Source organism: Diabrotica undecimpunctata, chromosome 1 (assembly GCF_040954645.1).
Source record: "Diabrotica undecimpunctata isolate CICGRU chromosome 1, icDiaUnde3, whole genome shotgun sequence".
Taxonomy (NCBI): domain Eukaryota; kingdom Metazoa; phylum Arthropoda; class Insecta; order Coleoptera; family Chrysomelidae; genus Diabrotica; species Diabrotica undecimpunctata.
The window spans coordinates 196,828,565-196,855,296 of record NC_092803.1 but is presented as its reverse complement, the minus strand read 5'-3'; the positions used below and the strand labels follow the sequence as shown (position 1 = coordinate 196,855,296).

Genomic DNA, 26,732 nt, shown 5'->3' with positions numbered 1-26,732 from the left:
TCAAATTCAACGTTTAATATTAGCTAGATTTTTTCTTTTTTATTGACATATTATTTGCATTCAATTTTTTTCTTTGCGTATATTTGTTTTTTCTTGCAACCTAACACGATTTTTTGATCTCGTCTTGTTCAGACAGACGACTCTCTAGAGACTCCAGAGAAGTTGCCGTCGATATCTTATCTCCCAACTGTCCTTTCACCATTTGGAAATCCAGTACAGGTTCTTTGATGATTGCTTGTGGAAGTGGACTTTGCGGCGTTTCCGACGTTGCAGCAGCGAGACGAATTAGTTCTTTTTGTGATTCTCTGGCTTCCACCATAAAGATGCTTTCTTTTATCTCCTTGTTGCTGTACTCGTGGATTTTATCGTAGATGACTCCGTGAAGACCAAGCTGTTTTAGGTACTTTATGGTGGCAGGATCTGCGTTTTGGTCGCCCCAACAGAAGAGGATAAGGGCAGCACCATGTTTAACCTAAAATAATATAATATTAGAGTCTTATTGTATTACTTCAAGCAATAATAAAAGATTGTACAAAAATATTCAGAAACAAATCAGAACCAAAATACGAAAGGCCAAAGAAAATTGGTTAAAACACAGTGTGAAGACATAGAGTTGTTGGAACAGAAACACGATACATTTTATCACAGATAAAAATCAAGAAATATGCATATGGGTCAAATACATACAAGAATTGTTTGATGATAATAGGTCCGAACAACCTCCGTCCTAAATATGTAATGACCACTTAACAATTACATCAGATGAAGTGGAAAAAGCAATATCACAACTCAAAGATGGCAAAGCTCCTGGACCTGACAATGCATATGCTGAACTCTATTGAGCTATTTATCGCCGACGGTACTCAACGACTAACAAAAACATTCAATGACATTTAAACGAAGTAATACCAAGATCATGGCTGAAGTGAACGTTTATTGCTCTACCAAAGGAAACAAAATCTTTTGTTGCCTAGTTGCTTTTGTAAATGTCCACGTTTGGGAACCATAAGTGAGAACAGGGAGTACGCATTGATTGTATACTTTGGTCTTAAGATGCTGTGGATATCTTTTGTTTTTAAGAATGTAGCCTAGTTTTCCAAATGCCGCCCATGCCCGTCTAACTCGTCTTTTTATCTCTGCTGTTTGGTTTTCTTTGTTAAGTTTTATAGTTTGACCCAGATATATATAATCCTGCACTTGTTTCATTTCATCTTGTCAGATTTTCATTGTGATGTCTTCATCGGTATTCGTTATGATTTTGGTCTTGCTGTAATTCATATTAAGGCCTATCTTTCCAGCTTCTACGTCCAGTTCTTTCATCATTTCAAATAATTCTACTTTTTTATCGGTTATCAATGCGATGTCATCAGCGTACCTAGATGGTTCAAGCGTTGTCCACAAGTTTTAATACTTTTTTCTTCCCATTCTAATCTTTTAAAAATATCTTCCAGAGCCTGATTGAAAAGTTTCGGTGATATTGTGTCACCCTTCTCACGTCTCTATTTATTTGTATTGATTTAGTTTCTTCATTAACTTTAATTGTTGTTTTGGCTTCCTTATATATATTGACTATTAGTTCCGTATATCTGTGGTAAATTCTGCTGTTAATCAAAGAACTTTTCACTGCCCAATGTTCGACACTGTCGAAAGCCTTTTCGAAATCTATGAACGCTATTATATAGAGGAATGTGGTATTTATTTGCTCGTTCTATAAGTATTTTCATACTTAGTAAATGGTCACTTGTGCTGAATCCCTTTCTAAAACCAGCTTGTTCTTTCTACTGGTATCCGTCGAATTTTGTCGTCAATCTATTGGTTAAAAGTTTTTTTAGTTTATACATTACATTGAGGAGTGTTATAGGACGGTAGTTTTTTATATCTGCTTTATCCCCTTTCTTGTGTAGGATAATGGTTACGGACTTCTTCCAGTTGTTTTGGATTCTTTTTTCTTTTAATAACTTGTTAAAAAGGGAATATAGAGTATTAATTACCACTTTTCCACCATATTTCAGCATCTCTGCAGTTATTCCAACTTTTCCAGGCGATTTTTTGTTTTTCATTTCTTTCAATGCCTTCTTTATTTCTGATTTGCTTATTTCCGGCTGTAGCTCTGAGTTGACATTTTTTATTTTAGCCTTAAATTGGTTTTTAATTTCTTCTGGTGGTTCCTTTTTTGTTTTATATAATTCTGAGTAGAAATGGTGGATTATATTTATGATGTCATCTTTAATGTTTGTTTCTACTCCGTTTACATCTTTTATTTTGTTTATTTCACACTTACCTAATTTCGGTCTTAAGCATTTCATATTTTTGTTGTTGTGTATTACTTCTTCTATTTTTATTTCTTGTTTATTTCTTGTTCGTTTCTCTTATTTTCTTTTATCATTCTGCTTATTGTTTTATTGATTTCTACATATTCTATAGATTTCCTTTTGCCTTCTTCGTTCAGCTTTCTTCTTTTATCCATAAGCTTCTTTGTTTCTGTTGATATATAGTTGTTCTTTTTTAGATCCTTTTTTGCTATTTATTTTCCTGATGCAATCATCGTTGCTGTAAGTATGTTGTATATTTCGTCTATATCTTTATCATCACTGTCTAATTTTTGGGTAAGTTGTTCTTTTAATAGGTCTTTGTATATCTCTTTATATTGCCCTAGTTTGTTTCTATCTACTAGATCCCAGTTTCTAATTATTTTTCTTTTCATTTAATAGTTACTTTTCATTTCAACTAAAAAATTCTCCCCCACTTGCAGAAGCTTTTGTTGAGACTAATGCTTATCACATTTCTTTTAGTCACTATCATCACTGTCTAATTTTTGGGTAAGTTGTTCTTTTAATAGGTCTTTGTATATCTCTTTATATTGCCCTAGTTTGTTTCTATCTACTAGATCCCAGTTTCTAATTATTTTTCTTTTCATTTAATAGTTACTTTTCATTTCATAGTTACATAGTTGCATCACAAGTAGGGGTTTGCAATTTAAACTTTTTTGGTTGTGGTGGGTGGGGCCTAATGGGTTTATGGGGGTGAGTTCTCTTTCATGTCATTTTAGTTCCCCCTTACTATCCTAGAAATGGTTTCAAGCATTTTTCGATATCAGCTTTTGTTCATGAGATATAGCCCATTATAAGTTTTAAAATTGACACACTAAATTTTATATTGGTTATAAATAATATGTGTAGACGCAGATGCACCCCCTGAGAATAGTGCTGCCGTCACCCATGGCGGTAGCAGTAAATTATTGTTTAATGTCCAAAATTAAACTCATCTTCCTTTTGCGATATGATTATCTATCGAGTTAAAAAGCTATCGCTATTGTTTTGTCGTTAACCATAATTCTCTAGTGCATTTACATATTAAAAAATTTTAATAGTGAAATTAGTAATGGATATTTGTTAAACAATGGCCTTTAAGAAAATTAGTAAAATATATTCTAGAATATAAAGAAAATGGAGGACTCAAAATTATTATTGTAATACACTTTTTTTACTTCTACTTTTTTTGACAAAAATGTCAGTGAAGTAATAGACATGAAGAGATCTTTCCGCAAGGTCGATGTAAAGCCCGGACGCCAAAACAAGAAACGAAATTGAATACATCATCAAGATGTTGCAGTCTTAAATAAACTCATTATTTAAAAACTATAACCCTGCAAATCTACTGATTTATTATTAAAAATGAGGCAAGCAAAGTTAAACTATTAGAAAAATTTTATTATGAATTAAAAAAACCAAATAATTTGTTTAATTTTTCAAAAACTTGTATTTTCAAAATGATTTTTGAGCGGAAAGTTAAAACTTAAAATACGAATCTGGATTTAAAAGCAATTAGTCGTTTTTTAGTGTATAAAGATGAAATTGAGACATCAAACAGACGGCATGTTGATAACATTGACCTTGTTAATGATTAGACCCGTATCTTTAAACGTGTTTGTATTGAAACACATGGAATTTATCAGACAATTAAGTTTAATTTTTCATAGAAAACTAAAAACACTAACAGATAATTATTTTAACACGGTACATATTTATAAGTGTAAACGGACAGATAAATGACCTTTAATCACCTACCGGGTGGAAGAAATACCGATAAAATAATTGAACAAAATGGAGAGAACACATTAAACTCACTGTTCCAAACAGTTAAAACCTTTTTTTTTCAGAATATTCAACATGGTACTATGTTTTACATAGCCAAATGCTTTAGTATAATCTATGAAACATCGATAAACTTGTATTGGTCTTAGTGAAACGACTGCCCTAAATATATTGCAACTATATTTTTCTAGACATGTATATATTAGAGATCATAGAAATGTGTTACATGGTCCAAGGATTGTTTATCATGGGTTACCACAGGGATCAGTACTTAGCCCTATACTATTTAATATATATTCTACCAATATTCATTCACTATTTCCTAACTCCGTAAATTGCATACAATATGCAGATGATATATGTATATACACCATCCAAAATAGTTATGAAGCATGCACGGAAGCTCTTGAGAATATTATGCATAAGGTAAGTATATGGACAGAAGAAACAGGCATGACACTTTCAACAGAAAAATGCTCTATCATGTTTTTTACCAGGCATAGACTACGTGCTCCAGAGAGATTAACTCTGTGTGGACGTACCCTGTCGGTAGTTAAAGAGTTTAAGTATTTAGGTATTATTGTTGACACCAAGTTACTATGGTCGAGCCACATAAGTCACTTAATAAAAAAATGTGAGAAAGGCTACAATTTACTTAGGTGTGTAACAAATCGAAGTTGGGGTGCAGCTCCCGGTATAGCTTTATTATTTTATAGAGCCTACGTGCGTTCTATCGTTGACTATGGATGTTGTTTATACGGATCCTCTTGTAATACCAATCTAAACAAAATAAACAGTGTTCAATATAAATGTCTTAGAACTTGCATCGGTGGGATGGTATCATCACCGGTGAAAGCAATACTGGCAGAGTGTAATGAGTTACCTTTGGACTTGCGTCGGCAACGGTTATCACAAAAATATCTTTTAAAACTAAAATCCCTTGAGTCAAACATGATCAACAAATTAAGTGATATTGCAAAAGAAGACCTAACAAACCGCTATTGGAAACTAAAAAATTCTCCCCCACTTGCAGAAGCTTTTGTTGAGACTAATGCTTATCACATTTCTTTTAGTAAAAATAAAAAATTGCTTATGTATAATATACCCTTTAGATCACTAATAAAACCACGCAGAGTTATAATACCCCATTATACAGAATATGATCATATAACCATACCCTTTTAAAATCTATATTGGATGGATTAGTCAATAAGATATTTATATATACAGATGGATCTAAAACAAAACACGGAGTTGGTTGTGGAGTTTTTATTCAAAATACAAAACAATCATTTATGTTTAAATTCCCATCAATATGCAGCATATATACTGCTGAACTTATAGCAATTTTGAAGGGCATTACTTGGTTAATATCAAATAATTTACGAGAGGGGGTAATACTAACTGATTCTAAGTCAGCCTTGGAGTCAATAAAAAGTATACAATTTGAAAGAATAAAATGCCCTATATTTGTATGGGTCAAAGGCCATATAGGTATACTAGGTAATGAAAAAGCTGATAGTTTGGCCAAGGAGGCAGTACAAAACGGAGTTCATTGTAATATTTGTACAATACGTGACATCTCTAATTTGATTAAAAATAAAATAATGTTAAAATGGGAACGACAGTGGGAAAACGTTGTAGAGAACTCACAACATACGTATTTTAAAATACATCCAACCCTACCATCTCCACCCCAATATATTTTCAACTATTCCACGTCAAAATTCTTTTCGGCAAGTGTTTTTCGACTTAAAACAAATCATGGGCGATTTCCATCGCACCTTGCTAAGCTGGGCATTATACAGTCATCGGCCTGTAGTTGTGATCAGAACTCTTACGGAGATCTCAACCATGTATTCTTCGGTTGCAAAAAACATTTAAAAAAATCAGATGATTTAATTCGTAAACTAATTAAAATGAAATATTTTCTTCCATTAAATCTATTACACATTTTATTAACTGCCAATAGAAACACTTCAAGTAAATTTTATTAAAGAAGTAAAAATAGAAATTTAAAGCAGCATAACCCACAACTTTGTATTCATATTATAAGAAAACTTCTGTATACAACTTTCTGTGGCAAATGGACTTGATTCCGTGCCATTATCCTTCCACACACACATATCGATAAACTTCTCGATAGTCCTTACACTTCTGTAATAAAACTGACAACACAAACAAAGCCTCATTAATAGTTCCTAATCCTTTTCGAAAACCCATCTGTAGTTCAATCAGATCTATAACGCATTTTTTACGTAGAATCTTTAGAAACAAATTTAATGCCTGACTCATTAAACTTATCAATCGAAACTATCACAATATTTTATTTTTTATTATGATATTTGATTTTATCAACATTTTATACAACATATCAGCCTATTTAGTTACTTACTTTAATTACTTATTTCATTGTTTACCTTCTTTAAATTTGCCACGTTAAAATTGGCCACTTATACCTATTTTCTAAGAGTCCGCAAGGTTTTTTGATAACCACGACAATAAATTAGACTATGCCCTTAAACATGTGTGTGGGAAACAACATTAACTTTCCCGAATTATATATTTTAACCTTATCAAAACATTCGCAAGTGTTTTTGATTTTTTATTACTTCGATAAAGTTGCGAACCAACAATTCCCACACATTTTCTTGACTTAGATCCTTTATTGCTTGCGTAAGGGAAGCAAAGACTCATTGTTCCATAAATGGGACGGTGGTCCTGCGAAGAGGAACAGAATTTTATCAATATCTGCGGAGTGTACGAGAAACACCAATTTTTTCACTACGGGTACAGCAAAGACGCATTCCGTCAGTCAAAGGATAAGTGGTTATTTAAATAGATTCTTTGTTTTAAGGTATGGCAAACTGACTGTTCGTATATCTACTTTGATATACATTTCATTTTTTACGGCTTTAACCAGCTAATTCTAAATTTTATGCATAAATAATGGATAAATACAGATTGCGCTAAAGTCCTCTAGGAGAAACGTGGTTTCATCCCTCTTGGTTAGGAATAACAATTGTTTTATTTTCGCGTACAAGGATTTAACATTTTATTCTGGTTTATCAGCTGTTGGAGCATAGATTTGAATGATACTTAGATTCTTCGGTGCTGGTTTGATTTGTATCATTACGCTGTCAGAAAGTGGTACGAAATTAATAACCGAGTGAGCTGTTCCAGCATCTATCATAACACCAACACCATTATAATGGCTGGGATCATCGTTTCCAAAATAGTAAAAAGTAGGTATAATTGTTTACTTGGACTTTTCCACTATCTGACCATCTAGTTACATATATCTTTCCCGGCATCTACATGCTTTGTGTCAATTTTGACAGTTTTTATTAGCTTTCCACAGTCGGGTTTGTTACTTTTTTGTCCTCGTGGATATACTTAGCACCCTCTGACCATTTAAGCTCTCCCATGGACTAAAGGTAGTTTCTTTTATTGCTTCTGTCATAATTATTTTTCTTGAGAAATATAGTGCGATAGTTTCTCCTTGCTTTCCGCACCGCTGTACAAACGCCTTTCTGTGCAGTCTACTCCGCCTTTTACTGTCTGATTCACGACCAAATTTTATCAAGTTACCAAGATTTAGTACGTGGAGCTGTAAGTGGGAGTTGACTCCCTTTTGGGGACCAGATGCTTGAAATCAGCTCCAGTTAGATACGGGCCACTCTTGGTGTGCCCGTATCTAATTAAAGGTACTACCCGTACAATATTAATATTGCCTACTCTTAATAACCAAATTATATAGACGTTCCAAAAATACAAATATTAAAAGCTATGAAACTGTAGCAACAGCAAATCTAGAATAATTAGAAGGGGTAGAAAACGAAATGGGGATATAAAACGGGGAACATCGATTGAAAAATAAACATAAACACATATAGTCGAAGGACTAAATACGGAATCCACGGAATACTTATACAGAAAAAGAATATCAGAGAAGATTACTGAGAATGAAATATTAGAAAACGATACCACCAATGAAAGCTGGGAAAAACTCAAAAATCTTATATACCTACTAAAAGGCTAAGCCCTTTTCTTGTGCGCAATACTCCTCCTAAACGGTGATAGATAGGAGAATATTTTTTTCGAATAATTAAACAGATTGTTGAGTAGATTCCCCCTAAGGTTTAAAATTTAAAAAATTCGAACCGGTTTAAAAATGGCGGCCATAAAATGAATTTTTCCTATAGTAAAGTATACGAATTCAATATTATACACAATGTAACAACGCGTCAATTCTCGAATGCTGGAATGCACCAACAAGTGTTTCCACTTAAGAAATAACTATAATGACTACTCAAAATTCGGGATCCTCCTGTCTCCGATTTTAATTTATGGGGTCTGTTTTACACTATCTGATGAGTTGGTATTTTTTTATTTTTATGTGTAGTTAGAAAGTATTCTGTTTCCAACAAGTGCAGCGTGTGTGAGGTGTTGTGATTGATATTTAGAGATTTAGACTACGTTTTGAGTTTAATACTTGAAGAATTAAATAATGAGGTAAGCATTACTCTGTTTTTAATTTATTAGTTAGAAATATATTATTAATTTTGTTGGGAATAAGCCACAATTTTACTTTAAATTAGGTTTATTTTAAATAAATAAATAAAAAATAAACTTATTATAAAGTAAAATTGTGGCGTATTCTCAAAAAAGTGGAACAGTAGGCGGTAGTGTAGACTAGCGCGGAGCATCATACTGTTTTCTGTATTTTTTAAATTTAAATAATATTTAAATATAAATTTAGTTAGTTAGTTAGAGTTCTCAAACCGACTTCTTTTTCTTAAACGTGGCATTTTACAATCTAAAATATGCAAAAAAAGTTACTTCCGGTTTTACTTCCGTTTTTTATTTAAGAGGGGAGGAGTCTAACAATCATATTGTTTCCGTTTCCTAATGTAAATCTTCCTGAAAATCCTAAAAAAACTACTGTATCGATTTTCAATTTAAAAAAATTGGCGTCGATACAGTTTATTTTTAGGATTTTTGGAACATTAACACCAGGCGACGGAAACGATGGATCGTTAGACTCCGCCCCTCTTAAATATCAGCAAAACTTACATCAAAACTCGATGTCGAGTTGGTCCGCTAGTAACATAATTAAGGCAGCAACCGAATCACTTGGAGAAAGGAAAGTAACGAACAGTAACATATCAAAAAAGAAAACATCATGGTTTAAAGAGGAAGTGAAGACAAAATGTGAAGAAAAAAAGAAAACGGAGTTATGGCTACAGAAAAAGGAGAAGAAGAAACATATGGAAAAAAAAGACAATATTAAAGTATTGAGGGCATGTTAGAAGAGCCACTGACAGCAAATGGATAAAGAAACTGATAGAATCGAACAGCATCGATTGGGTAAAAGGAAGAGTATATATTTTCATTCTTAGAATTTGTAGACACCTTAGATAAGGAAAGAGAGAGGACAAGTAACGCTCATTTAATAAACCTTGGCAAAGTGAGGCCAGTTTCGATGTGACCGCCATGTTTTGGTGCCTGTACGTTTATATGGAGAATACATAATGAGGAACGCACTCGATGGATGGAGAGGCGGCATCTCCATTGCAGGAAAAAAGATCTCAAACTTAAGATTCGCAGACGATACAACACTGATAGCAACATCTGAAGAGGAGATGTCGAGACTGATAAAGAGAGTAGAAACCGAAAGCAACAAGTGTGGGCTCAAGATTAATAATCAGAAAACAAAAATCATGATTGTGGACCACGCTAATATCCTCCAAACAACAGGCGCCCTAAATCAATTCGAGAAAGTAGACGAGTTCACGTATCTAGGATCTTCCTTAAGCAATGCAGCCTCCTCCCATACGGAAATTCGCAGAAGAATAGGGATGGCCAAGAACGCGATGAGTCGACTGTCAAAAATATGGAAGGACCGCTCTTTATCCAAAAAACTCAAAATGAGACTGGTACGGACACTCATTTTTTCAATCTTCAGTTACGGTGCCGAAACATGGACAATAAAATCAGAGGATAGGAAAAGGATTGACGCATTCGAAATGTGGTGCTGGAGACGAATGCTACGCGTCTCGTGGACGGAGCACAGATCCAATCAGTCGATTCTCGAAGAGCTAAACATTCAGACCAGACTCTCCTCTCAGTGTCTTGCAAATATTTTAAAGTTTTTTGGCCACATTGCGAGAAGAGACAATGACAACTTAGAAAGATTAATTGTATGCGGAAACGTAGAAGGACGTAGAGGCAGAGGACGCTCACCTATCCGATGGTCAGATCAAGTACAGAAAGCCACTGGAGAGACGTTTTCTGAGTCCATGAGAGCAGCCCAAAATCGCAAGAGATGGAGAGAATTGACAGCCCGCATTGTAGGAAATCACGATCCTCAGCAATGAGGAAACGACAAGAGAGAGACGTTGCCCATTACTACCTCTCGCAGGATTACCAAGTCTACTGATTTTTCAGCATATCTACTGATTTCAACTTACAGTTTACTCATTTACTAAAACCCTATATCGACCTACTAAAAAAGATGTACCTAATGATAGGTACAATCATGTTCAAAAAGTGATCATTATATCAGAGTTCAATTTCGAGTTCAAATTTTGAAAAAAATCTATTTATTAATATACATCCATTATCCTCCATCTACTGAAGAAATAAAATATGACCTGGCAACCTTTCTGGTGCCGGTTTAGGCTTCAGTCAATTCCATACGATTACGCGTCGCCTCTCTTTCCTTGTCTAAGGTAGACACCCTATATAAACAATTGAATAAAACTGTTAAGAATCGTATATACATGTTACAGGCCACAGGCACCTATATTACAAACATGTTAAGATAAATATATTTATTTTATATAAAGAACTTTTACATAATTTAAAAACAAAGAAAAATAATCAAAATCGGATCACTCCAGATTAGATGTGTAAACAATGATTTTATTTGTTTATAATTATTTGTATAGATTATTAAAAACATGCGATTGAACGGAATGTGAAGTATCTATAATAGATATGAGTTCTCCTGTTACATAATTGAATAAGTGATAAGTGTTGACTCAGTTACATAAAATTAAATATTTGTATATATATATTTATATATTCAGTAATTTATCCACATCAACAATTAATACTATTTTTTTAATTTTTTATTCAAAGAAATAAATAATTAAATAAAATTAAATTTATAAGATGTTTATAGTTTATTATCCCAAGCCGAAAAATCACTTAAAAAATCGAAAAATTACTAGGCGCCATTTTTTAACTGAAATATCTGCGGGATGTCGATAAAAAGGACGTATTATCTCGTGGTTATCGAAACTTTTACTGCATCATGAGATTGAAGCAAAAAAAAAGTGACTTTTTTCATTTATTTCAATATTGTGAAAAAACTAGCATTCTAGATAAAAACGTTCAACAGACGACTTTCTTGAAAATACTTTCTCTTTAAAATGAGATTTTCTAAATTAAAAAATGTTTTTAAACAAAAAAGTTATTGCAAATTAAACCGAAAGTAAGCATGTTTTTCAATTTTTTATAATTATTAAAATAAATAATAAAAACATTTAAAACACATTTCATAATGTGAGTTTTTATGTAGTGACTACATTTGCGAAAGACGGGCACAAACGGTCAAGTAGTTTTTAAACAATTATATTTGTTTATCCCGTTTGAGGAACAAATGTCATTTTCAAATAGCTGTACAGGTTCTTTACTTAGAATATTTTTTTTTTGGTCTGATTATCTTTATAAGGTATCAAAATTTCATGATTCTACAATATATAACTGATAAAGTTCAGAGAAAAATTCGTCATCGGGTTAAATGGAGAAGAGAGACCAGTTTTAAAAAAAAAAATTAGATTGCAACAGCTCTATTATTTAGAGAGTCTACCTCCTTACAAAAAAAAAGCGTCCGAATAAGCCATGTCGTATATGTACCCAAGCAAAAAAAGGCAAGAAACGCGTTATTTTTGTCCAGCCTGTAAAGACAAGCCAGCCTTTTGCGTGGAAGATCGTTTTAAGAAGTTCCACAAACAATAAAATATTATTTTATTTCTTCAATTTGAATTAATTTTTAGAATTATATTTTTTTGTTCGTTGTTTAACAAAGGCTATAGCGGGATAAGATGGTCAAAATTGCACTATGATCGATTCAGTTTTGGGTCTGGCCATTCGAAAGGACATAATTAAAAACTCACTCAGTTAAATTTTCAAGTCCCTAGGTGCCTCTGGGGGTTCGCTATAGGAAAAAAAGTATTTTTTAAAAAGATTTTTTTTAGACGCTGTATTGCTGCAAAAAAATCTGAAAAAATTCATGAATGCGTATTTTAATAATACAAAACTGCCTGATTTTTTTTCAGATTTTTAGCTTGAAAATTGAGCCGAGGAAAAATATTTGAAATTTTCAGTGATATTTTAGGTTATGTCGGAAATGTTTGGCCAACTTTAAAACAATGTTTTTTAATGGGTTTTTTCACGTTCTTTCGAATAGCCAGACCCAAAACTGAATAGAGCATGCTGCAATTTTGACCATCTTATCCCCCTATAACCTTTTCTATTCATGGAAACCAGCATTGATTTTTTGTTCTCTTCCAGAAACCATGTATCGATATTAGCACTGATATATGCCGAGTTTAAACGCAGCTGCACAAAAACACAGAAAGAGATAACTCGTAGTTGGTGTCCTAGAAAATAACGCAAGCTACAAGTTACCTCGTAGTTGGCAATCAACGTGTTAATAGTTATTGAAAAATTAATTTATATAATTTCCAATTTGTTGCATGACTAAACGATTTAATATTTTAATTGCAAATTAAACACAGTGCAAAGTGCATAATTCAAAACAATTGCGAATGCACTGTAAACAGTGATTAATATTTTTCTAAGAGGTCAAAAATCTCTCAACATAAACAAGTTAATCATGGTGAACTATAACAGACAATTATTATCTAGGTGCTCGTTAAATTTATGACTGCAAGGAGGAAGTGTTGTGAATACTATTAATAACATTTTTGTAGACAATTTAAAAACAAGTTAAAAGTTTAAATCTGCCAATCACATTAAACTTTGCTTGTAGATATAACTTTATTGAGAGAGGGGCTACGCAAATAAATTTTTTTAATTCGTGTAAAATTCGTTCCACGGATGAAAACACCATTAGGGAGATAGGTAATGTCAGCAAAAACCTTGCTATTTTCCTACTACTTCTAGCCATTGCAGGGTCCGTACGGTATTCAATCATGTCCAAAGACAAATTAATTTCCTCGTAAGATGGTGTGCAAATTGGCGAATATCGCTAAACTCAAACAAAACTCGGGCCATAGTTTTCAGATCCACTAAATATAAATCCGAAATTAATCCATGCCTAATCTGGGAACTGGAATAGCAATATTACAACTAACTTAGACACGGTACGAAGACGAGCAAGTCTCCTGGGGACGATAAGCAGAAACTTCGGTTCTACTAATAAAGTGACGCTCCTGCACACCTACAACTTTCATTCGGCCAATTCTCCTTAAACTCTGTCACTCATTATCCTTCCTCAATACCGCTGACATCCGTCCCATAACCTCCTGTATTCAATCACTAGGCAAGAGATACACGTCTTAAGAACGATTCGGGGCTCTAAAACCCAGACTTAAAACGTTTATCAAGATTCCTTGTCACCCTCGAGAATATATTCAGCGGCTTAAAAACAAACTTCCACACCTAACATCAATTTTATTGGTTTTCGTAGGTCCTGACTTTAAAAATAAATATTACGATGATGATGTCCTCGAAAACACTCCTTATGAGTACCGCTTAATCTATAATTAAAAGGAAGAGATTATTTTCCTGTAGTTTCAAATCTCGTTTGCCTCAGTTATCCTTCACAGATTGTAAAAAAACCAAACAATTCTGAAAACAATCAACTTTTATCAATCGATGTTTAAATGCGTTAATCATCGACTAACAACCATCGATTTATGAGAAACATCATAAACCTACAGCCAGAAATAAATCCACCAAGATCTCCGACAGTTCACCAGGAGTCGGGAATTGGCGCCGCCCCTCTCGGTTTCCGTCTGCCGAACATCAACATCATGCTATGGTAGACTGGAAAGTTTGCAAGTCATTTAAAAGCTCCTACATAGAGTGGCCTACATTCTGAGAGCCCTCCAGTTCGGGCTCTAACCCACCTTTCAGCTCATCCTAGATTCCGAGGTTGATTTGTTGTTTCTACAAATTGGTGTTTTATTTCTAATACAGGAACAGAGAGTCTTTATCAAGTGTATCTATAAAATAAAGCACAAATCCACATATAATGGATCCTTCACCCAAGACTACCGAAGACCTCTGCACAGCATACGAAGCAAGAACCGGGAAACCGATCGCTTTTTGTCGACAGGATAACAAACCAAGCAACAAAAATCCATTCCTTGAAGAGGCAACAGACTAAGCTGGGATCTCCCTCTCGTATCCTAGCCTACACTTTTATTTATTTTTTTAGAAAGAAGGAACTTGGACGGCGACAAATAAAATGCAATCTCGATGGTACATTAAATTGCTTTTTACACTTTGGATCCGTCGAAAGCGACTTCTACGGTACACAAAAACAAATATGGAGATTCATAAGAAACCAACGGAAAGAAATGGCAGAATTGAAGGAATACAATAATATACCAGCAAACGAATGGAAAAGATACCTGACGGAACTGTTTAAAGGAAAGGAAAATGATAATCAACACAATAACGTACTTGAATTAAGACACGAAATAGAAATCAGTTTTCAGGAAGTAGAGATAGCTATAAATTCACTCAAAAATAGAAAGTCACCAGGACCAGACAGAATAACCAACAAGCTTCTAAAACACAGAGGAGAAAGTATAACCCTAGAGATGAAAAAACTTATACAAAAACTAATATTGCACTACAAGATACCAGACGCATTGAGAAACAGCATAATGATACCAATGTTCAAGGAGATAAAGAAGACCCCAACAATTATAGAGGTATAAATCTACTGAACACCGCATTTAAGCTTACCACAAAAGACCTACAATCAACCAACAAAGTCAATAAACTAACAACTTTATCAGATGAACAATAAGGATTCAGATCCGGAAGAGACAAATAACAGAAAAGGCCATCGAGTACAATAAACCAGCATATCTATGTTTTATAGACCTGACAAAAGCTTTCGATCGCATACAACTCGAAGACGTCTTACACCTACTGTATAAAAGAAACATACCAATCAATATTATATAAACCATCGAAAACATCTACTTCCATAATCGAATACAGGCAAAGATAAATAGAAAACTAACACAGTGTATACCAGTACAAAGCGGGGTCAGACAGGGTGACTCGTTAAGCCCACTTCTCTTTAATATAATAATGGACGAAATAATACAAGCAGTACGTAAAGGGCATGGTTACAAAATGGGGAACAAAGAAATCCAAATATTATGTTATGCAGACGACGCCGTATTAATCGCAGAGACAGAAGACGGGCTATTAACACACATCTTCAATACAACAGCCAAGAAATACAATATGATAATATCAGCAGAAAAAACCAAATGTATGACAACATCTAAATACCCACTACGATGTAAAATCGAAATTGATGGGAAAATAATAAAGCAGGAAGCAAGGTTTAGATATCTCGGAATAGATATAACTAGTTACGGTGATGTTGAAGAAGAAGTACGACAAAGCTTAAAAGCAAGTAAAGCAGCGGGATCTCTTAATGACGCAATCTGGAAGAACAAACACCTAAGACAAGACACAAAAACAAGAATCTATAAAGCAGCAATTAGACCTATATTAACATACACGGTGGAGACAAGACCTGAGACATCTAAAACGAGACGACTACTAGAAACAACAGAGATGAAAATATTTCGACGAATATCAGGGAAAAGTCTGTTGGATACGGAGAGAAGCGAAAACATAAGAAGAGCATGCAATATAGAAGACATAAATGGATGGGTGACAAAACTGAAACAGGAGAGGAACGAACACATTAGTAGAATGGCAGAGGATAGAATAGTACGAATAGCACGAAATAAGTCACCAAATGGACAAAGAAGTATTGGCAGACCAAGAAAAAGATGGTGCGATAATTTAAACAATTTAGGAGGCTAATGTTGAAGAAGAAACAGGCTTTAAAGCCAACATACAACAAGGAAGAAGAAGAAGAAGAAGGATCCGTTAAATGAATACATTGAATATCCCATAAACAAATAAAAAACAGTTTTAGCTAAAGAGGTGATAGAACCACTATTTTGTAAAATTTTCAAACCGATTTAATTTTTTTTTAAATAATGTATAACACTTGGAATTAAAAAAAATGTGTATGGTTTCTCACAGCGTGAAATTCATCATCTAATATTATAGACTAATTTAAACGGAATATGTTGCAGATAATCTAATTTGGTTGTCAAGTCCTTTGAGTATTTGCTAAACATTGTCCGTTTTTTGCAATACAACCCTCATTTGAAGGGTTCTGTGTAAAGATTCGAGCCCTATTTTACCGTTAATATAGAATACTTACTATAAAAGAAGTGCAGTACATTACTATGTGAACGTTAGGGGACAATGAGACTCAATCAGACAATGTATATACATATTATTTAAATCATTCCATCAAACCTTATTTAAAACAGTGATATACATTGCTCTCCATCCAATAAACGTTTATTACATCCTTTTTATGTCCGTATTTAATATTGTATCAATTTGTACCTACTGATTTATATTATACCGTTTAAATTATTTCTATCTTTCTACAAGCTATACAAGTGAAAAAGTAAAAAAATATTTTGAAAAATTTAGACCAACGACATGCTAAGATTGTTTCTGTTAAAGAGTAAAAGAAAAACTATAAATCCAGAGACAGAATAAGAAACACATTAACGTAATGAGAAACATCATAAAAAGAATAAACAGCGCCTATCAGCATCGCTAATGTTTGAGAGGAGTATTCTGCGAAAAGCAAATTTCAAATCCAGACACTTCCCCTCCAACTAACACATCAACTATCGAAATCGAACATACCCAACCATACAGGGAGGCTCTTCTTTGAGTATGAGTTATACAATAAAAACCATCCTAAGCACAATCCTAATTTGACACAATCGCTTTAACCTTTTATTGCTCTATATACACTCGCGATCATAAAATCCGGGTCACCTTGAAAATTTCTAGTTTCTTGAATATTTTTGCCTCTGGTGCAGTAATAACCTTTTTTTGGGCTGATTTGTCATCAATGTTTGTTTTGAAAGAAAAAAAAACGGATTTTTATTGTTTTTAATGAAAAATCAGAAAACAAACCAAATTTTTTATATAACAGATATACGAAAAAAATGGAAAATACAGAACGTGGTAAAATATCAGTGAAATTTCAATGACTAATATCGTGTATTGCCTCCACTTGCTCTAATAACCTCTTGCAGACGACTGGGCATACTCTCAATTTGTTTCCGGATTACATGTTATGATATGTTATTCCACTCTCTCACTAAAAGATCCTTTAGCTCCTGTGCGTTGTTAGGAGGAGATGTTAGGGGTTGAATACGTTTTTTCAAATCGCCCCAGAGATGTTTAATGGGATTCAGGTCCGGAGACCTAGCTGGCCAGGGTAACCTCGTAATTCCAACCTAGTCCAAGTATTGCATACTGATCGTGGCAACGTGCGATCGCGCGTTGTTCTGCAGAAAAACGACGTCTTCTCCAAGCCCTGCTATGGTATGCATAACATGTTCTGCCAAAATCTCCGTAATGTCCCTTCGTGCAGTTAAGGAGCCATTTTCGATGAAGGGTAATTCTGTGCGAAAGTCGGAAGATACACCTCCCCAAGCCATGACCGAGCCTCCACCAAATGGTATTCTTGGAGAAATGCAAGCTTGTGAAAATCATTCACCGGTTCTCCTCCAAACTCTTACACGTCCATCGGATCCAGTTAGGCAGAAACGGGATTCATCTGAGAATAACTCTTTGCTTCAATCGTTAATTCCCCAATGCGCGTATTGTTGAGCAAAAGCTAGTCGTACAACTCGATGCGCCAGGCGAAGTTTCGGTCATGTAGCCATTACCCGAGAAGATAGTCCAAAAGAACGAAGTCTTCTCCTGACTGTTGCAACGCTAACATTGCTATTTCGTACTTCCTATAGACGATTTCGATGCATAACCGCAGTTGAGGTCCGGTTTCGTAAAGCCTGAAACACAAGGAAACGGTCATCTCGTGTCGTGGTCCTTCTTCTTCGTCCAGAGCCAGGTCGTCTGGTTAGCAAACCCGTTTCCTGAAAGAGTTGAATCACTCGTTGAACCGTAGAAAGGCTTACACCAAGAGTTATTGCTACTTGTCGTTGAGTATGACCGTCTTCCACAAGCGCAACAATTCGTGCCGTTTCAACAACAGGCAAAGGCATTTTTGTCAAAAAATAAACAATAATAAACACTAATGGTGGCAATAATAAACGTTTGTCCGTTGCGGTTAAACAAAAAGTCGAAGCACAAATGAGACATTTAAAACAAGCGGCAGTTACAGGTACCGTTCATTTTGGGAAGTGTGCACTTTTCCGCGAAATCGGCACTATTGGAATTCTTTGTTGCAAAGGAAACCGCTAAGCCGACAACAATTCTCAGAAAGATGCATTAGTTTGTATTTGTTTTATTATTATTTACGATAAAGCTCGTTAAAAATTAAATTTCAGTGATTTTCAAGGTGACCCGGATTTTATGATCGCGAGTGTATTTTTAAGTAGATTGTAAATACGAGAAAACCTAATTAAATATTAATTTCAAAATTAAAGAACATTAAAAACAAAACTCTTTACATAAAAGATAAATGCATAACCTTGCCTTAATCTAGAACCACTTGTGTTAGTACATGTGGATTGACATTTCGTTAAATTATACTTCGCAAAGATTTTATCAATTGTGTTAATTGTTACTTGTGTTAAAAATATATTTGATAACAAAAATCCGGCTATATTATCCGCCACGTTATTAATAGCACTAGCCTCTTAAGAGTTTGTTTGTCTTAGCACCAAATAAATTTTTTAACAGGCCTTTCTCGTTGAAAATTTTTATAATCTTTTTCACTCACTATTTTTTCTTATTGATAGTGAACCAGTGGTGCACCCAGGGGGGGTTTTGGGGGTTAAACCCCGGGACCCTATTCCGACACTGTCACTAACACATTTTAACATTTTAAGGACTCAAAATAGAGGTAACATCATAAAAAAGAATTCGGTGACCAACCAAACCCCCCCCCCCCAGAGGCAAATTCTAGGTGCGCTAGAACGTCTATTGCTGAAATGATGGATGGTTTCGTGTGACAGTTAAATGTCCAAAATTACCATTATATTAAAAAATATATTCAACGAGAAGCGATAGTGCGAGTAAAAAACTAAATATACGCCTATAGGATTATAAATATTTCAATTATCTGCCGTTTAATACTTTCTTCGCCTTCTTCAGATCTGTATTACGAAACTTAATGATTTATTTATGAATATATATTTTAAATAATAGATTTTTGATTCAATATACAATGTCATAAACTTGGGAACAGATACTCATTATACAATTTTTTGTTTGTATTTTTAAAGCAAGTCGTCATCATTCTGGTTGTACAATCCTGCCTGGGACCTAGCCTTCTCAAGAATTTCTCTAGTCGTCCCTATCCGTCGCCCTCCTCTGCCAAGCATGTATTCCCATATTTCTCATGCCTTCATCGATGTTATTAAGTAAGTTTATTCTGGGTCTTCCTCTTCTTCTCTGGTCAATGGGTCTATCAAGCAGCGAATTTCTAGCTGGTTCATTTTGTTCCATTCGCATTACATGCCCTATCCACCTCAGACGTCCTATCTTAATATGTTTTACGATATCTGGTTCCTGGTATATTCTATAAAGTTCGAAATTGTATCGTCTTCCCCACACTCCATTGTCATTCACTGCTCCATAGTTTCGCCTTAGTACTTTTCTTTCGCAACATCCTAACATGTTTTCATTACTTTTTGTTAGAGTCCAGGTCTCTGAAACATATATTAGGACTGGGCGTATTATTGTTTTGTAGAGTTTTATTTTTGTATTTCTCTATAAAATTGTGGATTTAAGGAGGAGATTGAGCCCAAAATAGTATCTGTTGGCCGTGCAAATTCTGCGGTAGTATTATTTTCAGTGTTAAGGAGCCCTCCCAGATATACAAATTCGTTCACGTCGTTTTCTATAACAAGTGGTAGTAGGATTTGTGGTTGCGTGCTTATTTTCATATACTTCATTGTGTTGATGTTTATTATTAAACCCATTTTTGTAGCTGATTCTTTTAGTGCTACATACGCCTCTCGTACAGAGTTTTCCGTTCTCTCAACAATATTGATATCATCAGCATAGGCAAGTATTTGCACTGATTTATTATATATTGAACCAATAGTTGTAATATGTGAAATACGTATTACTTTTTACAGAGCCAGATTGAACAGTATACAGGAGGGAGGGTCTACCTGGCGCAGCCAGTTATTTGTTTTAAAAGATTGAGACAGTTCTCCCTGAATTCGTACTCTACATTCAACTTTTTCAAGAGTAAGTTTTGTTAAATTTACCAACTGATTTGGTATTCCTAGCTCTTTCATCGCTTTAAACATTTCTCTTCTATTCGCAGATCTGTAGGCTGCTTTGTAGTATATAAATATGTGATGAGTATCAATGCCATATTTCAGTGTTTTTCTAGAATTTGTGTCAGGATTGCAATCTGATGAATTGTCGATTTACCACCTCTGAAACCAGCGTGGTATTTTCTTACTATCCGTTCTGCATATGGTGCCATATGATGACAGTACTGTGGAAGCGTAATTCCTCGGTGGTTAGAGCATTCGAAGATATCTTGTTTTTTGTGTATGGTGCAAAGTATTCCATTATTCCAATCATTGGGGAGGGATTTCTGTGTCCATATTTCTTTTAGAAGCTGCTGTAATGCCATTATGGTATCGTAGCCTTCTTTATATAGTTCAGCTGGGAGATTATCTATTCCGGGTGATTTGTTTCTGACTAGTTTTTTACCTGCATATTTAACTTCAAGAACCGTTGGTGGTTTTCCTTCCCTCATCTCTTTCATCTTCCAGGTTTTCTTCTTCCTCCTCTATATAAAGTGACTGGTTAAAGTATTCCACCCATATATTCAATACATCTTTTCGTGTTGTTAATAGGTAACAATTCTGACTTCTGGATTGTCTTGTGGTTGCCTTGAATTCTTTTCTGTTGAGGTTTTCTATATATTTTAAGTTCCTTATTATAGTGATTTCGTTTTTTTCTTTAGTGCATCCTCTTTTCTTCTCTTCTCTTTGTCTGATAATTTTCTTTTAAATCAAGTGCTAATATTAAATCAACTGACAACACTGTACACAGCTGTACTGCTTCGTGAAATTAGTATTAGAAGAGATGTCGAACAATAATGCATCCCCGTCCACTGCTGGGCGATTCCCCGGCTATTGCGCTGTTGCCAAGTTGTTATATTTTATGTCTGCTACATAGGTTTTACTTAAATCCATAGAAGTTAAAATACAAACTGGTTACCTACTAGCTATCTTTATTGCTGGATCAAAAACTCAATATATGGTAACAAAATAGACAGATATTAAATTGTATAGTACAAAAATGACCTGGTAAATAATCGGTTTGAACACGTTAGTCATAATAAATGTTGTTTAAAAGAAAAGAATAAAGGTAATAAAAAAATCACGAATTTATCTTGGTCATACATACACTGATTCCATACATTATTTATTAAATTTCTAGAAATAAAAGAAAATAAAACATAAAAAATATACCCTTGATACACTGATTTTTCTAACACTTCACTGGTCAATGGATACTTTAAAAGGGTACATTAAGAAGATTTCAGCTTATTTTAATCTTCTTTAGCAAAAATAAAATAAAAAAACTTATAGTGAATATTGTTGGTTTCACTATACACTTTTATTGTAATATATATGAGTCCATTTAATAAAGAATAAATAGATAAACTGCTTTCCAGAGGTTTCAGACAAGTTTGGACTCAAACTACCACAGAAAAACATCGAAGGGGGGCACTGTTTCAGCTCGATTGTTTCATCCTCTTGATTAAAAGAGAAATACAAAATTTTATAAGCCATAATAGCTGCGGCAAAGCGATGTTTAAACAAACAAGGCGTCGCACCGAGAGACTTCCTATCCCGACTGTCAAATGGAAAGTGTCCTATGTCCTATCACCTGTTCTCATTCAATACTCTTCTACATTGAATCTTAAGCGAGCTGTCTGATTGTTAATACAGATATTCTTTTAAAATCATGCGAGATTGACAAAGAAATCGTGAGATAAGAAAGAAACAGAAATTGGTTTCGCTTAGCAGCATTTGCCAATGTAAATAAACAATTTGATTATGCTTATACTTCGTTAGAAAATTTTAAGATTTTGTTTGTTGAAACGTTTTGGAATTTTTATGATATAGAGTGGAAAAATGCTACATCACAAACGCAGATTTAGAACAGAAGCGTGTTATTCTTGTTGCCAATGTTAAAAATAATATTCTGATTAAACTAGTAATAAAGTAAGGACTTACCAGACTAGAATCTCTCAACAGGTCTTCTGTATGTACATTAATTCCCAAGATCTCTATCATCTTTGCATATTGTGCTGCAGCCGGAATAGACCAACATCTTGGATCCCTGTATTTAGCATGAATCTGGCTTTCGCCGACGGTTAAGAACATCACAGGATATTTATTCTGCTTCAACCTGATCACTTGGCAGATATCCGGGTTGAAACAGGAAAATATTATCCGTCTGTCACCACCGTACCGAAGCACTACATCGAGGATCGTATCCAGGTACAAATTAAGATCAGTTGGATGGTACAGTTCGTAGGATCCATCGTTTAATTGCATAGTCCATTTGATTTCGATGTTAAAACCAGTATGACTATCCAGAGTCTCTAAGACTTGTTGAAGAGTGGGAAATGGTTGGTGATCATCTAATTCCTCATCGAAGAACCTTTGGTTTTTAGATTTACCTTCTGTTAAGTGGTAAACCTGGAAATATAACAATTTGGTTTGGTTTATTTGTATATTCACAAATCATTTTAAAATGATATTTTCTACAAAATGTGTTCAATAAAAAAAACTATTCTTGGAAATTCATAAAAAAAAATAAAACTCCTGGATTTTTTTGATGATCCAACTGACTATATTACGATAAAATGACGCAATAACCATATTCTCCCATGTCAAATGTCAATATTATTGTAATAAAGCAATATAATCAATGATGTCAAATTTTACCGATGGATAATGCAGTTTATGGCAAAGTTTTAAATTTTCCATATTTTGGTCTTTTAATTTTAAATGTTCAAATACTAATGTAATGATACAGTTATTTTTAAAAATCAAATTGATATCTGAGCAGAACCTCCATTTTTGTAGAAAAATTTCTTAAATAATAATCATATAAAAAAAGACAAACCTTTAACAACCTCAACTGCTCCGATGTCAGCTCTTTCAATGGTATCTCCAGCATATCAGTTTCTGCTAGTTCCTTTTTCCTCTTCATGGATATACAAACATGGAAATCGTGATAAATTATAGGCACTAAATCTTTACTCAACTGTACATCAAACTCCACAAAATCAGCTCCATGCTCGATAGCATTCTTCATACTGGCTATGGTATTTTCTCTAACCTCGGCACAATTTTGTACTTTTGTTTTAAAACTAGAACCAGAACCTCTGTGACCAACATCAAGGCCAGATCTGGTTTTTTTCCAATGCCTTGCATAAGAAATATACATATCACATTTGAAGCTAGGCATTGGACCAATCACTAAATATTCTATCCTAATTTCACCCAAAGGACGGTGTTTTGTACTTGTCACTGGTAACACTACATTACCTTCAGATCCTTGTAATACTGAAGGCAGGAGGTAACTAAAACCCGCATGATAAGGAGGCTCTCCCTCTCCAGAACGAGAGCTGTATATATAGAGATCAATTAAGAAAGCAATAGTAGAAGGAAACAACACTGTAGATTGGAAAATTAACATATCATCTTTAACCAACTCATTGCCAAATTGGTTTTGAGGATAAAAACTAGGATCCTCTGCATTTAAGCTAGCTACTTCTGTGAACGCATGTCTGGGAGCCTCAACTGAATCCTGAGTATCTGCACTTAAAGATTCTTCTAAAGCTTCGGACATAGTCTTAGCAAAACCAGTGTTAGAGCGTGTTAAACTTACAGGAGTCACTTTAATATTTATATTCCTATTTTGATACTTTGGTCTAAAGAGTAATAAGGGGTTATTGCAGAGTTTCAATTGAATGACAGTTTCTTTGCTTAGCCAACCTGAAAGAGAGAAATATTATCCATTAATAGGAAATTTATACAAATTGTTATTTGAAATGTATAACTTTACAAGGTATACACAGCAAATATGTTTTTCGAGGGATTAAAATTAAAGAAATCATTTTAATAATAAAGAAATGAGGTAAGGGAATATTTTTAAATAAAAACTCTTGCATGACACCATCAGATGTTCATCTAGTTCAGGCAATCTTGGCATTCTTGATATAGCTGTTCAGATTCCTTATGCTGCTTTTCCTTTTAAGGTGCTGATAATTGTGAAGTCAAGTAGTGGTCCAGAATGTGGATGCAATGAAAATCACTACAGCAAGTTCTAGGAAACTGCAATATGTAGTTGCATATATGATCCTGTTTATGTTGGAGAAACATTCTGTACAAAAAAATAGTATCTCAGTCTACTTTTACCTATTATTTTGAAATTATATCTCACATGACACAGACCATAAAGAAGATAGTGATCATTATAATTGTTTTAGTGTAGAAGTGTAGTCCAAAGTGTGACAGTTGTCCAAGTGGAAGAGCTGTCCAAAATACATTTCCCACTGTTCTTCCTGAAATTTGGGTGTATTAGCAAAAAATAAACTGTAATATTCCGTGATAAGGGAGTATAATGAGTGTGTTTAATGTTTTACAGCAAAAAACAGAAGTTCTAGCAGTAGGTATTTTGGGTTGACTGATTAAATGAATAAAAAATAAGTGTTTTGTTCAATTTGGGGAAGTTTGGGTAACCAAACATTTTGCTTGCTGTATGTTACAGTAGAATTTCAACTGGTATTTCTTTAGATTGGCCACCTCTTCCTAAAGTGGTATTTAATCATTCTACAGAAAGGTTCTATAGGCTGATAATATTTAATAACAGATAACAACATTCTGACATTACATTATAAAAACAGACTTCAAAATTATTACACCTAATATATGGGTACAAAGTTGGGCATATGGATACAAAGATAAAAATGTGTAGTTCTATAAAAATAAGAAATGTTCTCAACATAAGTAAACACTGGATACAGATATAGAAATATAAAATTAAGCTAAACATGTACAAAATGAACAAATAAACTAAAATAGAAGCTAATAAAAGAATAAAAGAAAGCTAAAACATAATTTTACCTATTAGAAGTTGGTAAGGGAAGGATAAAGCAAAAAGGATCAGCTTGCAATAACTTAAATACTAAGTAAATATAGTAAATTATATGAAAGTTATATTATTCTTTTTTAATTAAAAAAGAAGGCATATTGGGTTTCATATTAAACAGTCCAATGGGTTTCACATTACATAAACAGTACTCACTGTTTTGAAGATTATTAGTCAAACAAAAATGAATATTATATTTACACTTACCCCTATCAATATGTTCAGCATCACCATAACATCCATATTCATGAGGCTCCTCATGTAACGTAGGAGAATTACCAGAAATTGAATCAACAGATCTAGCTTGAAGATTTGTCTCCCAGCTTCTCACTATTACTTGTATACCAAGTTCCACCAGTATACAAACACAGTACCTAAACTCAACCTTCTTTTTTTCAGGTATTTCTATAATTGCAGACCAAATGTCTGAATCTTCCTCCCTTATTAAGGGTACACACTTTTCTGGCTGCCAAGAGCCCAGCTCTGGCAAGTCTCCACAAACACAAACATTTTCATCGCCTCGTAATACTTCACGTACTCTAACACGGAACAACCATTTTTTAGGTGTGTATTCAGCAGACTTTAGTGAGGTGCTTGAAACTCTGGTTTCGGGTTTACCATTGCGAATTTCGGAAGAACTTGGGTCCTCTAAGAAAAACCAGCGCTGCATATTGGTTTGATTACCTAATAACGCTCCAAATAAAACAGCACAAACTTAAATCGTTTAATAATACTGGTTAACTGATAACTTTACACTCAGTTCAGTTGCAGATAGCAATTACTACAAGGAAAAGACATGACTAGAGCTGAAATGGGTAAAACTCCAGGTCTGCACTATACTTATTTATCACACCTCGCAATTTTTAACAAAGAAATGCTCATTTTTACACGTCACAAAATTAAAAAATAAGTACTTTTTTATTCTGCGAAATTAAACACAAATTATTTTCTTGCCCTTCCGTTACTTTTACTTGCCAATATATGAACAAATACAAATATCTACATCTACAATGAGAATGACGAATCAAAACGCACTAACTATTAAAAAATTAAAATACGGCCAATGCCAACATAGCTGAACGATTTGCCCCCTATTTATATAATTTTAAACTAATTAAAAATAAATTTGCG

At 34.0% G+C, this 26,732-nt stretch overlaps 1 protein-coding gene across 1 annotated transcript; it reads right to left on the bottom strand.

Moving 5' to 3' along the window:
- LOC140432832 (glycerophosphocholine phosphodiesterase GPCPD1) lies at positions 1–26,732 on the bottom strand. The gene is made up of 4 exons (XM_072520959.1): positions 25,809–26,732; positions 23,571–24,445; positions 22,673–23,140; positions 1–472 (listed from the first exon to the last, which is right to left on the bottom strand). Exons 1-4 carry the CDS (start codon positions 26,269–26,271, stop codon positions 101–103), a joined length of 2,178 nt encoding a protein of 725 aa, XP_072377060.1. The 5' UTR covers positions 26,272–26,732; the 3' UTR covers positions 1–100.